General features: G+C 38.7%; 1 protein-coding gene across 1 annotated transcript in view; it reads left to right on the forward strand.

The window, feature by feature from the left end:
* LOC119967001 (serine/threonine-protein kinase MRCK alpha-like) overlaps nt 1–14,332 on the forward strand; it is a 331,001-nt gene that overhangs the window by 285,134 nt on the left and 31,535 nt on the right. The window contains exon 3 of the mRNA XM_038798988.1: nt 1,815–1,898. Within this exon, the coding sequence (XP_038654916.1) occupies nt 1,815–1,898 (84 nt within the window). The remainder of the gene's footprint in view (nt 1–1,814; nt 1,899–14,332) is intronic.

Consider the following 14,332-nt stretch of genomic DNA (forward strand, 5'->3'; position numbering starts at 1 on the left):
TCCGCGTTCAGAAAAGTGCAGATCGCGACCCACCTGATACCCGCCCGCGGGTCACGATCCACACTTTGAAAATCACACAGCATTCATTGATACACACAAGTTAAGGCTTCATACCGATTGTTGAATGTTTGGTAGGTGATTGATGATGTAAACCAAGTGTAAAATCTGGGTTTGAATAAAGTAGAAATTAATGTTGATTTTGAGAAGTTTAAAAGTAATGGGATTTTCTTTTTAAGAAGATGCACTGGTAAATGCCGAGAAACTGGTATTTAGTTTGGGCCTCGGAACAAGGTGGGAGTATGCGATATGGTGTTCAGCTTTTGAAGGTTTTCCAACATGAAGCAATTGAAAAAGCAGAACCTACTATATATATGTGGAGGAGTAGTAGCCTGTGTAGGTGAAGTGGGCGAAAGAGAAGAGGTGCATTGCTTAAGTGTGAAGTTCTTGAAGTAGAACCTTTATAAAATATCTTAATGAATGGTTCTTCTTCGTAATTTTGCATCTGAGTTTGTGGGTTCAAGAAACTTGAGGGTATAACCTAGTTTTGCACTTTAATACAGAGGCAATGCTGGAGTTGCCATTTTCCTATGAGGCATTAAATAGAAACCTTCAGCTCCCTCAGTTTGATGCAAAAGACCCCACAGCACGATTCAAAGAAAAGCAGACAGTTGTGCAGACGTCCTGCTCAACATTCCCACCTTCAATAATGCTGCATTTGCCTACACAATGATGACTGCACTTCAAAAGTTATTAATTACCTGTGAAGTGTTCATGGAACATGGGCATCGCCGGCTTTCCAGGTTTTGTTGCCCCAATTTCTGTTTTCCTAATTGCCCTTGCCCTTCTTGACACACTGCAGAGCTTGTGGTGAAGACGCTGCTAGGAAGGGAGTTCCAGAATTTTGACCCAGTGACAGTGAAGGAGCAGTGATATAGTTCCAAATCAGGATGGTGAGTGACTTGGAAGAGAACTTGTAGGTGGTAATGTCCCATGGCAGAGCTGCGGGTGGTGTTCACATGTGCCTTGTGGCTTTGTTAGCCCAGGTGGCAGAGGCCGCAGGTTCGGGCAGCATTGTTGGAGGAGTCTTGGTAAGTTGCTGCAGTGCAGCTTGGCGATGGCACACACTGCTACCACTGTGGTTTGGTGGTGGAGAGTGTGTTTAAGGTGGTGGTGGTGGAGAGTGTGTTTAAGGTGGTGGATGAAGTGCCGGTTGAGCAAGGTGCTTTGACCTCGATAGTGTCGAGCTTTTTGAATGATGTTGGAACTGAATTTATCCAGGCAAGTGAAGAGTATTTCACTACACTCCTGATTTCTAAATGGCGGATAGGCCTTGGGGAGTCGGGAGGTGAGTCACTGACCTGAATTTGTATCCACGGTATTTATATGGCTGTCTCAATCCAGTTTCTCATCAATGATAACCCCCGGAATGTTGATGGTGGGGATACCATGATGGTAATGCCATTGAATGTCAAGGGTAGGTGGTTAGATCCTCTCCTGTTGGAGATGTTCACCGCCTGGCACTTGTGTGGCGTGAATGTTCCTTGGCACTTAACAGCCTAAGCCTGGATACTGTCTAGGTTTTGCTGCATGCAGGCACGGCTGCTTCAGTATCTGAGATTTGTGAATGGTACAGAACACTCTCAGCAAAGATCCCACTTCTGATATTTTGTTCAAGGGAAGGCCATTGATCATTGATAAAATGCTATCTCAATTCTAGTTCTCATCTTTTGCGTTTGTAACATGGATATTTATAATCTGGTTTATTTGTAACTAGCTCATTAATTTGTACAACCTTGTTTTTTTCATTGTTGCAGGTTGCAGTCGTGAAGTTAAAAAACGTTGAAAGGGTTTTTGCCATGAAGATCCTCAACAAATGGGAGATGCTGAAGCGGGCAGAGGTACATTCACAAGCAATGGTTTTGGAAACTAATCCATTGGTCTTCTAGTCTAGTTTTAAACATACTTGGTCAAACATAGATGAATAAAACATCTCTAGTGAATCTTGCTGGTGAATTTTTCAATTCAATCTCTCCAGTTATGTGATTGCATTTTAGGGCCAATTAGTTACGGCAATGCTGTTGTGGGTCTTATATTCCAGTTATATTCCAGTGTGAATCATTGTGGAGAGTTACTGATATACAGTTAGTTATAGTCCAGTGTGAATCATTGTGGGGAGTTACTGATATCCAGTTAATTATATTCCAGTGTGAATCATTGTGGAGAGTTACTGATATCCAGTTAGTTATATTCCAGTGTGAATCATTGTGGGGAGTTACTGATATCCAGTTAATTATATTCCAGTGTGAATCATTGTGGAGAGTTACTGATATCCAGTTAGTTATATTCCAGTGTGAATAATTGTGGAGAGTTACTGATGTCCAGTTAGTTATATTCCAGTGTGAATCATTGTTGAGAGTTACTGATCTCTAGTTAGTTATACGCCAGTGTGAATCATTGTGGAGAGTTACTGTTATCCAGTTAGTTATATTCCAGTGTGAATCATTGTGCAGAGTTACTGATATCCAGTTAGTTATATTCCAGTGTGAATCATTGTGGAGAGTTACTGATGTCCAGTTAGTTATATTCCAGTATGAATCATTGTTGAGAGTTAGTTATATTCCAGTGTGAATCATTGTTGAGAGTTACTGATATCTAGTTAGTTATATTCCAGTGTGAATCATTGTGCAGAGTTACTGATATCCAGTTAGTTATATTCCAGTGTGAATCATTGTGGAGAGTTACTGATATCCAGTTAGTTATATTCCAGTGTGAATCATTGTGGAGAGTTACTGATATCCAGTTAGTTATATTCCAGTATGAATCATTGTTGAGAGTTACTGATATCTAGTTAGTTATATTCCAGTGTGAATCATTGTTGAGAGTTACTGATATCTAGTTAGTTATATTCCAATGTGAATCATTGTGGAGAGTTACTGATCTCTAGTTAGTTATAGTCCAGTGTGAATCATTGTGGGGAGTTACTGATATCCAGTTAGTTATATTCCAGTGTAAATCATTGTTGAGAGTTACTGATCTCTAGTTAGTTATACTCCAGTGTGAATCATAGTGGAGAGTTACTGATATCCAGTTAGTTATATTCCAGTGTGAATCATTGTGGAGAGTTACTGATATCTAGTTAGTTATATTCCAGTGTGAATCATTGTTGAGAGTTACTGATCTCTAGTTAGTTATACTCCAGTGTGAATCATTGTGGAGAGTTACTGTTATCCAGTTAGTTATATTCCAGTGTGAATCATTGTGGAGAGTTACTGATATCCAGTTAGTTATATTCCAGTGTGAATCATTGTTGAGAGTTACTGATCTCTAGTTAGTTATACTCCAGTGTGAATCATTGTGGAGAGTTACTGTTATCCAGTTAGTTATATTCCAGTGTGAATCATTGTGGAGAGTTACTGATCTCTAGTTAGTTATATTCCAGTGGAATCATTGTGGGGAGTTACTGATATCCAGTTAGTTATATTCCAGTGTGAATCATTGTGGAGAGTTCCTGATATCCAGTTAGTTATACAGTAGTCCCCCGTTATAACGCGGGTGTTGGGGTCCAAGACAGCCACCCGCATTGCACCCGAGCCACGGATATCCACGATGGGGGGCTTATTGGCTCTGCAACTTTTTTTTTGGACCGGAAGCATTGGATAAAACCTTCGATCAGAGTTCTGATAAGAACTTACTTTAGTTGACTGCAGAATTATTACATTATGCTACCATAAGTTAAATATAAGTTAATGTAAGAAAGTAGCACTTCTAAATTTATTTAAAAATCTATGCATGCGCTTCCCATTGTGAGTCTACGGGGGGAGGGGGGAGAGATCAGACCCCCGTAGACTCACAATGGGAAGCGCATGCATAGATTTTTAAATAAATTTAGAAGTGCTACTTTCTTACTTTAACTTATATTTAACTTATGGTAGCATAATGTAATCATTCTGCAGTCAACTAAAGTAAGTTCTTATCAGAACTCTGATCGAAGGTTTTATCCAATGCTTCCGGTCCAAAAAAAAAGTTGCAGAGCCAATATGCAGCAGTGGCTGCAGGTTTGATTGCTATAATAAACTGACAGCATCAATTTCTCCTGGTCCTTGAACTATATGAATAGAATCTGCATAACCCACCACCTAGTTCCCTTAGTTCATATTAGGAAACCCACAGAAACTTACCAGGAACGCTGCTCCTCTCTCACTGAATCTCCCTCCAATCAGCCGGCAGTGTCAATTTTAGCGGCCGGCTCACTTTGATCCAGAGAGGGAAGCTGACAGTTGGGGTCCATAAGCCCCCCCGCCGTGTATTGCGGAGCGCGGTATAACGGGGGACTACTGTATTTCAGTGTGAATCATTGTGGGGAGTTACTGATATCCAATTAGTTATATTCCAGTGTGAATCATAGTGGAGAGTTACTGATATCCAGTTAGTTATATTCCAGTGTGAATCATTGTGCAGAGTTCGTGATATCCAGTTAGTTATATTTCAGTGTGAGTCATTGTGGGGAGTTACTGATATCCAGTTAGTTATATTCCAGTGTGAATCATAGTGGAGAGTTACTGATATCCAGTTAGTTATATTCCAGTGTGAATCATTGTGCAGAGTTCGTGATATCCAGTTAGTTATATTTCAGTGTGAGTCATTGTGGAGAGTTACTGATATCCAGTTAGTTATATTCCAGTGTGAATCATTGTGGAGAGTTACTGATATCCAGTTAGTTATATTCCAGTGTGAATCATTGTGGAGAGTTACTGATATCCAGTTAGTTATATTCCAGTGTGAATCATTGTGGAGAGTTACTGATATCCAGTTAGTTATATTCCAGTGTGAATCATTGTTGAGAGTTACTGATCTCTAGTTAGTTATACTCCAGTGTGAATCATTGTGGAGAGTTACTGTTATCCAGTTAGTTATATTCCAGTGTGAATCATTGTGGAGAGTTACTGATATCCAGTTAGTTATATTCCAGTGTGAATCATTGTGGGGAGTTACTGATATCCAGTTAATTATATTCCAGTGTGAATCATTTTGGGGAGTTACTGATATCCAGTTAGTTATATTCCAGTGTGAATCATTGTGGAGAGTTCTGATAGCCAGTTAGTTATATTCCAGTGTGAATCATAGTGGAGAGTTACTGATATCCTGTTAGTTATATTCCGTATGAATCATTGTGGAGAGTTACTGATATCCAGTTAGTTATATTCCAGTGTGAATCATTGTGGAGAGTTACTGAAACACAGTAAGTTATATTCTAGTGTGAATCATTGTGGAGAGTTACTGATATCCAGTTAGTTATATTCCAGTGTGAATCATTGTGGGGAGTTACTGATATCCAGTTAGTTATATTCCAGTGTGAATCATCGTGAAACTTTGAAAATGTATTAATATCGGTTCAATTGATCAGACTGCAGATATCTGACATGTCACAAATATGACATTAGTTTCTCCAGGCTCGAGGGGTTGTTCGCCAGGAATTATAAATTTATCGCACCATTAACATCCCAGTAACAGGGCAGCACGGTGGCCTAGTGGTTAGCACAGCTGCCTCACAGCGCTGAGGTCCCAGTTTCGATCCCCGCTCTGGGTCACTGTCCGTGTGGAGTTTGCCCATTCTCCCCGTGTCTGCGTGGGCTTCGCCCCCACAACCCAAAAATGTGCTGAGTAGGTGGATTGGCCACACTAAATTGCCCCTTAATTGGAAAAAATAATTGGGTAATCTAAATTTTAAAAAAAACATCCCAGTAACACTTCAAAGTGGACGTTTTCCTCAAAAGACAGACATGCAATAAATCATTGCGGAGAGTTACTGATATCCAGTTAGTTATATTCCAGTGTGAATCATTGCGGAGAGTTACTGATATCCAGTTAGTTATATTCCAGTGTGAATCATTGTGGAGAGTTACTGATATCCAGTTAGTTATATTCCAGTGTGAATCATTGTGGAGAGTTACTGGTATCCAGTTAGTTATATTCCAGTGTGAATCATTGCGGAGAGTTACTGATATCCAGTTAATTATATTCCAGTGTGAATCATTGTGGAGAGTTACTGATATCCAGTTAGTTATATTCCAGTGAGAATCATTGTGGGAATTACTGATCTCCAGTTAGTTATATTCCAGTGTGAATCATTGTGGAGAGTTACTGATATCCAGTTAATTATATTTCAGTGTCAATAATTACAGAGAGATCCTTAATACCAGTTAGTTATATTCCAGTGTGTATCATTGTGGGGAGTTACTGATATCCAGTTAGTTATTTTTCCACTGTGAATCACTGTGGAGAGTTACTGATATCCAGTTAGTTATATTCTAGTGTGAATCATCGTGAAACTTTGAAAATGTGTTAAAATTGATTCAATTGATCAGACTGCAGATATCTGACATGTCACAAATATGACATTAGTTTTTCCAGGCTAGAGGGGTTGTTCGCCAGGAATTATAAATTTAGTACACCATTAACATCCCAGTAACACCTCAAAGTTGAAAAGTTTCCTCATAAGACAGACATGCAATAAATCATTGCGGAGAGTTACTGATATCCAGTTACCGTATATACTCGCGTATCCTGCGATCTCGCGTATCATGCGACCCCTAAATTTTCATCCCCAAAGCATGATTTTATCATATATCTTATGTATCATGCGAGTCACTTTTTTGAGATACCAAATGACACTAGGCTAGGCTTTCCGCCGTAAACAACCGAATGAGAAACAGCTGTTTTGCTGTTTCTAATCACGATAATAAACAGTTACCTAACACGTAATAAGTACCGTAACACATAACAACGATCGAATACATTCTACCCTTAGCCACTATGGAGAAAAGATCTGCGAAGAAATATACTGCCAAATTGAAGTTGCAAGTTGTTGCCGAAGCGGAACAAAGCAACAACGTTAAAGCTGCAAAGCTGTTTGGTGTCGAAGAAAGCTGTGTCCGAAACTGGAGAAAACAAAAAGAAAAATTGAAGGAAACTCCTTCCTATAAATGCGCAAATCGCGGGTCGAAATGTCATTGGCCGCAGTTAGAAGATAAAGTATCAAAGTGGGTGTCCGAAAATCGAGAAAATGGTTATATTATAACACGATCTAAAATAAGACTTTATGCTTTAAGAAAAATGGGCATTCGTGTGTTTACTGCAAGTCCCGGATGGTGTACGCGGTTCATGAAAAGACATGACTTTGTGTTAAGACGAAAAACAAAAATTGCACAGAAACTCCCAAAAGAATTAGAAGAAAAAGTGACTAGTTTTCAAACATTTGTAATCAAACATCGCAAAGCTAACAGCTATAAGTTATCGTGCATTGGAAACATGGATGAGACACCCGTGAATTTTGATATGCCATCAAACTCAACCGTTAATAAAGTCAGCGAGAAAAGTATTTTTATTAAAACTACAGGGCATGAAAAGACACATTTTACGGTTGTACTAACGTGTATGGCAGATGGGACGAAACTTCCTCCAATGGTTATCTTTAAACGGAAATTAATGCCCAAACTAAAACTTCCAAATTGTATCATTGTCCATGTCCATGAAAAAGGATGGATGAACGATAATGGCTGCAAGATTTGGCTGAAGAGAGTTTGGGAATCAAGAGCAGGTTGTTTACGACGCCAAAAAAGTTTACTTGTGTGGGATATGTTTAGGTCACATCGAGTGGATTCTGTTGTGAAAGCTGTTCGCGAATCGAACACCGATATAGCAATCGTTCCAGCTGGCTTGACTAGTGTCGTTCAGCCACTTTTCGTATCCACTAATAAGCCATTTAAAGACAATATAAGAAAGAAATGGAATGACTGGATGATGGAAGGAGCAAAATCATTTACGAAGGGAGGGAATATGAAGGCTCCGGATTTGCCTCTACTGTGTTTGTGGGTAAAAGAAGCATGGGCTGAGATAGATGGAGATTTGATTGTTAAAGCATTTAAAAAATGTGGAATAGCAAATGCTTTGGATGGAAGTGAAGATGATGCTTTATTCGAAGATGCAGGAGAAGAGGATGAAAATATTGAAGACCTGGAAGATGATCAGTATGACGACTGCCTCGATGAAGAAGAATTCCAAGCTTTATTTGATGATGACACTGATAACAATGAAAGCGAATTTGAAGGATTTTAGTTTACATGTAATAGTTTGTTTTAATAGTGTTTTTATTTTATTAAATGTTAATTAACCTACATATGTATTCCTGTTTTATATTTCATTATGTCCAAAATTAAATATAATAGTTTCATTAACTACTGGGTACTATTTGACTTACCGTAAATGGATACGGTCTGCTTAACAGCCGAACAGCCTAATCTTGGCCAGCACTTCACACCCGCAAATTTTGGATCTCGCGTATCATGCGACCCCCCCAAATTTAGGTTACAATTTAGGTTTTCAGAAGTCGCATGATACGCGAGGATATACGGTAGTTATATTCCAGTGTGAATCATTGTGGAGAGTTACTGATATCCAGTTAGTTATATTCCAGTGTGAATCATTGTGGAGAGTTACTGATATCCAGTTAGTTATATTCCATGTGAATCATTGTGGAGAGTTACTGATATCCAGTTAGTTATATTCCAGTGTTATTCATTGTGGAGGGTTACTGATATCCAGTTAGTTATATTCCAGTGTTATTCATTGTGGAGGGTTACTGATATCCAGTTAGTTATAGAACATAGAACATAGAACAGTACAGCACAGAACAGGCCCTTCGGCCCTCGATGTTGTGCCGAACAATGATCACCCTACTTTTTAAACCCACTTAACCCGTATACCCGTAACCCAACAATCCCCCCATTAACCTTACACTACGGGCAATTTAGCATGGCCAATCCACCTAACCCGCACATCTTTGGGCGGTGGGAGGAAACCGGAGCACCCGGAGGAAACCCACGCACACACGGGGAGGACGTGCAGACTCCACACAGACAGTGACCCAGCTGGGAATCGAACCTGGGACCCTGGAGCTGTGAAGCATTGATGCTAACCACCATGCTACCGTGAGGCCCCTTATATTCCAGTTTGAATCATTGTGGAGAGTTACTGATATCCTGTTAGTTATACTCCAGTGTGAATTCTGATATCCTGTTAGTTATATTCCAGTGTGTATCATAGTGGAGAGTTGCTGATATCCAGTTAGTTATATTCCAGTGTGAATCATTGTGGAGAGTTACTGATGTCCAGTTAGTTATATTCTAGTGTGAATCATTGTGAAGAGTTCCTGATATCCAGTTAGTTATATTCCAGTGTGAATCATTGTGGAGAGTTACTGATGTCCAGTTAGTTATATTCCAGTGTGAATCATTGTGAAGAGTTACTGATCTCCAGTTAGTTATATTCCAGAGTGTATCATTGTGGGGAGTTACTGATCTCCAGTTAGTTATATTCCAATGTGAATCATTGTGGAGAGTTACTGATATCCAGTTAGTTATATTCCGTGTGAATCATTGTGGGGAGTTACTGATATACCGTTAGATATATTCCAGTGTAAATCATTGTAGAGAGTTACTGATATCCAGTTACATCATGCACCTGAGGAAGGAGCAGTGCTCCGAAAGCTCGTGTTTGAAACAAACCAGTTGGACTTTAACCTGGTGTTGTAAGACTTCTTACGATATCCAGTTAGTTATATTCCAGTGCGAATCATTGCGGAGAGTTCCTGATATCCAGTTAGTTATATTCCAGTGTCAATCATTGTGGAGAGTTACTGATATCCAGTTAGTTATATTCCAGTGTGAATCATTGTGGAGAGTTACTGATATCCAGTTACATCATTCACCTGAGGAAGGAGCAGTGCTCCGAAAGCTCGTGTTTGAAACAAACGTGTTGGACTTTAACCTGGTGTTGTAAGACTTCTTACGATATCCAGTTAGTTACATTCCGTGTGAATAATTGTGGAGAGTTACTGATATCCAGTTAGTTATATACCAGTGTGAATCATTGTGGAGAGTTACTGATATCCAGTTAGTTATAGTCCTGTGTGAATCATTGTGAGGAGTTACTGATATGCAGTTAGTTATATTCCAGTGTCAATCATTGTGAAGAGTTCCTGATATCCAGTTAGTTATATTCCAGTGTGAATTATTGTGGAGAGTTACTGATATCCAGTTAGTTATATTCCATGTGAATCATTGTGGAGAGTTACTGATATCCAGTTAGTTATATTCCAGTGTTATTCATTGTGGAGGGTTACTGATATCCAGTTAGTTATATTCCAGTGTTATTCATTGTGGAGGGTTACTGATATCCTGTTAGTTATATTCCAGTTTGAATCATTGTGGAGAGTTACTGATATCCTGTTAGTTATACTCCAGTGTGAATTCTGATATCCTGTTAGTTATACTCCAGTGTGAATCATTGTGGGGAGTTACTGATGTCCAGTTAGTTATATTCTAGTGTGAATCATTGTGAAGAGTTCCTGATATCCAGTTAGTTATATTCCAGTGTGAATCATTGTGGAGAGTTACTGATGTCCAGTTAGTTATATTCCAGTGTGAATCATTGTGAAGAGTTACTGATCTCCAGTTAGTTATATTCCAGAGTGTATCATTGTGGGGAGTTACTGATCTCCAGTTAGTTATATTCCAATGTGAATCATTGTGGAGAGTTACTGATATCCAGTTAGTTATATTCCGTGTGAATCATTGTGGGGAGTTACTGATATACCGTTAGATATATTCCAGTGTAAATCATTGTAGAGAGTTACTGATATCCAGTTACATCATGCACCTGAGGAAGGAGCAGTGCTCCGAAAGCTCGTGTTTGAAACAAACCAGTTGGACTTTAACCTGGTGTTGTAAGACTTCTTACGATATCCAGTTAGTTATATTCCAGTGCGAATCATTGCGGAGAGTTCCTGATATCCAGTTAGTTATATTCCAGTGTCAATCATTGTGGAGAGTTACTGATATCCAGTTAGTTATATTCCAGTGTGAATCATTGTGGAGAGTTACTGATATCCAGTTACATCATTCACCTGAGGAAGGAGCAGTGCTCCGAAAGCTCGTGTTTGAAACAAACGTGTTGGACTTTAACCTGGTGTTGTAAGACTTCTTACGATATCCAGTTAGTTACATTCCGTGTGAATAATTGTGGAGAGTTACTGATATCCAGTTAGTTATAGTCCTGTGTGAATCATTGTGAGGAGTTACTGATATGCAGTTAGTTATATTCCAGTGTCAATCATTGTGAAGAGTTCCTGATATCCAGTTAGTTATATTCCAGTGTGAATTATTGTGGAGAGTTACTGATATCCAGTTAGTTATATTCCATGTGAATCATTGTGGAGAGTTACTGATATCCAGTTAGTTATATTCCAGTGTTATTCATTGTGGAGGGTTACTGATATCCAGTTAGTTATATTCCAGTGTTATTCATTGTGGAGGGTTACTGATATCCTGTTAGTTATATTCCAGTTTGAATCATTGTGGAGAGTTACTGATATCCTGTTAGTTATACTCCAGTGTGAATTCTGATATCCTGTTAGTTATACTCCAGTGTGGGGAGTTACTGATGTCCAGTTAGTTATATTCTAGTGTGAATCATTGTGAAGAGTTCCTGATATCCAGTTAGTTATATTCCAGTGTGAATCATTGTGGAGAGTTACTGATGTCCAGTTAGTTATATTCCAGTGTGAATCATTGTGGAGAGTTACTGATATCCAGTTAGTTATATTCCGTGTGAATCATTGTGGGGAGTTACTGATGTACCGTTAGATATATTCCAGTGTAAATCATTGTAGAGAGTTACTGATATCCAGTTACATCATGCACCTGAGGAAGGAGCAGTGCTCCGAAAGCTCGTGTTTGAAACAAACCAGTTGGACTTTAACCTGGTGTTGTAAGACTTCTTACGATATCCAGTTAGTTATATTCCAGTGCGAATCATTGCGGAGAGTTCCTGATATCCAGTTAGTTATATTCCAGTGTCAATCATTGTGGAGAGTTACTGATATCCAGTTAGTTATATTCCAGTGTGAATCATTGTGGAGAGTTACTGATATCCAGTTACATCATTCACCTGAGGAAGGAGCAGTGCTCCGAAAGCTCGTGTTTGAAACAAACGTGTTGGACTTTAACCTGGTGTTGTAAGACTTCTTACGATATCCAGTTAGTTACATTCCGTGTGAATAATTGTGGAGAGTTACTGATATCCAGTTAGTTATAGTCCTGTGTGAATCATTGTGAGGAGTTACTGATATGCAGTTAGTTATATTCCAGTGTCAATCATTGTGAAGAGTTCTTGATATCCAGTTAGTTATATTCCAGTGTGAATTATTGTGGAGAGTTACTGATATCCAGTTAGTTATATTCCATGTGAATCATTGTGGAGAGTTACTGATATCCAGTTAGTTATATTCCAGTGTTATTCATTGTGGAGGGTTACTGATATCCAGTTAGTTATATTCCAGTGTTATTCATTGTGGAGGGTTACTGATATCCTGTTAGTTATATTCCAGTTTGAATCATTGTGGAGAGTTACTGATATCCTGTTAGTTATACTCCAGTGTGAATTCTGATATCCTGTTAGTTATACTCCAGTGTGGGGAGTTACTGATGTCCAGTTAGTTATATTCTAGTGTGAATCATTGTGAAGAGTTCCTGATATCCAGTTAGTTATATTCCAGTGTGAATCATTGTGGAGAGTTACTGATGTCCAGTTAGTTATATTCCAGTGTGAATCATTGTGGGGAGTTACTGATATCCAGTTAGTTATATTCCAGTGTGAATCATTGTGGAGAGTTACTGATCTCCAGTTAGTTATATTCCAGTGTGAATCATTGTGGAGAGTTACTGATATACCGTTAGATATATTCCAGTGTAAATCATTGTAGAGAGTTACTGATATCCAGTTACATCATTCACCTGAGGAAGGAGCAGTGCTCCGAAAGCTCGTGTGTGAAACAAACCTGTTGGACTTTAACCTGGTGTTGTAAGACTTCTTACGATATCCAGTTAGTTATATTCCAGTGCGAATCATTGTGGAGAGTTACTGATGTCCAGTTAGTTATATTCCAGTGTGAATCATTGTGGGGAGTTACTGATATCCAGTTAGTTATATTCCAGTGTGAATCATTGTGGAGAGTTACTGATCTCCAGTTAGTTATATTCCAGTGTGAATCATTGTGGAGAGTTACTGATATACCGTTAGATATATTCCAGTGTAAATCATTGTAGAGAGTTACTGATATCCAGTTACATCATTCACCTGAGGAAGGAGCAGTGCTCCGAAAGCTCGTGTGTGAAACAAACCTGTTGGACTTTAACCTGGTGTTGTAAGACTTCTTACGATATCCAGTTAGTTATATTCCAGTGCGAATCATTGTGGAGAGTTACTGATATCCAGTTAGTTATATTCCAGTGTGAATCATTGTGGAGAGTTACTGATATCCAGTTTGTTACATTCCGTGTGAATAATTGTGGAGAGTTACTGATATCCAGTTAGTTATAGTCTTGTGTGAATCATTGTGAGGAGTTACTGATATGCAGTTAGTTATATTCCAGTGTCAATCATTGTGAAGAGTTCCTGATATCCAGTTAGTTATAGTCCAGTGTGAATTATTGTGGAGAGTTACTGATATCCAGTTAGTTATATTCCGTGTGAATCATTGTGGAGAGTTACTGATATCCAGTTAGATATATTCCAGTGTTATTCATTGTGGAGGGTTACTGATATCCAGTTAGTTATATTCCAGTGTGAATAATTGTGGAGAGTTCTGATAGCCAGTTAGTTGTACTCCAGTGTGTATCATAGTGGAGAGTTACTGATATCCAGTTAGTTATATTCCAGTGTGAATCATTGTGGAGAATTACTGATGTCCAGTTAGTTATATTTTAGTGTGAATCATTGTGAAGAGTTCCTGATATCCAGTTAGTTATATTCCAGTGTGAATCATTGTGGAGAGTTACTGATATCCAGTTAGTTATATTCCAGTGTGAATCATTGTGAAGAGTTACTGATATCCAGTTAGTTATATTCCAGTGTTATTCATTGTGGAGGGTTACTGATATCCAGTTAGTTATATTCCAGTGTGAATCATTGTGGAGAGTTACTGATATCCTGTTAGTTATACTCCAGTGTGAATTCTGATATCCTGTTAGTTATATTCCGGTGTGAATAATTGTGGAGTGTTCTGATAGCCAGTTAGTTATACTCCAGTGTGTATCATAGTGGAGAGTTACTGATATCCAGTTAGTTATATTCCAGTGTGAATCATTGTGGAGAGTTACTGATGTCCAGTTAGTTATATTCTAGTGTGAATCATTGTGAAGAGTTCCTGATATTGAGTTAGTTATATTCCAGTGTGAATCATTGTGGAGAGTTACTGAAATCCAGTTAGTTATAT

The sequence above is a fragment of the Scyliorhinus canicula genome, chromosome 6 (assembly GCF_902713615.1).
Source record: "Scyliorhinus canicula chromosome 6, sScyCan1.1, whole genome shotgun sequence".
NCBI classification, from domain to species: domain Eukaryota; kingdom Metazoa; phylum Chordata; class Chondrichthyes; order Carcharhiniformes; family Scyliorhinidae; genus Scyliorhinus; species Scyliorhinus canicula.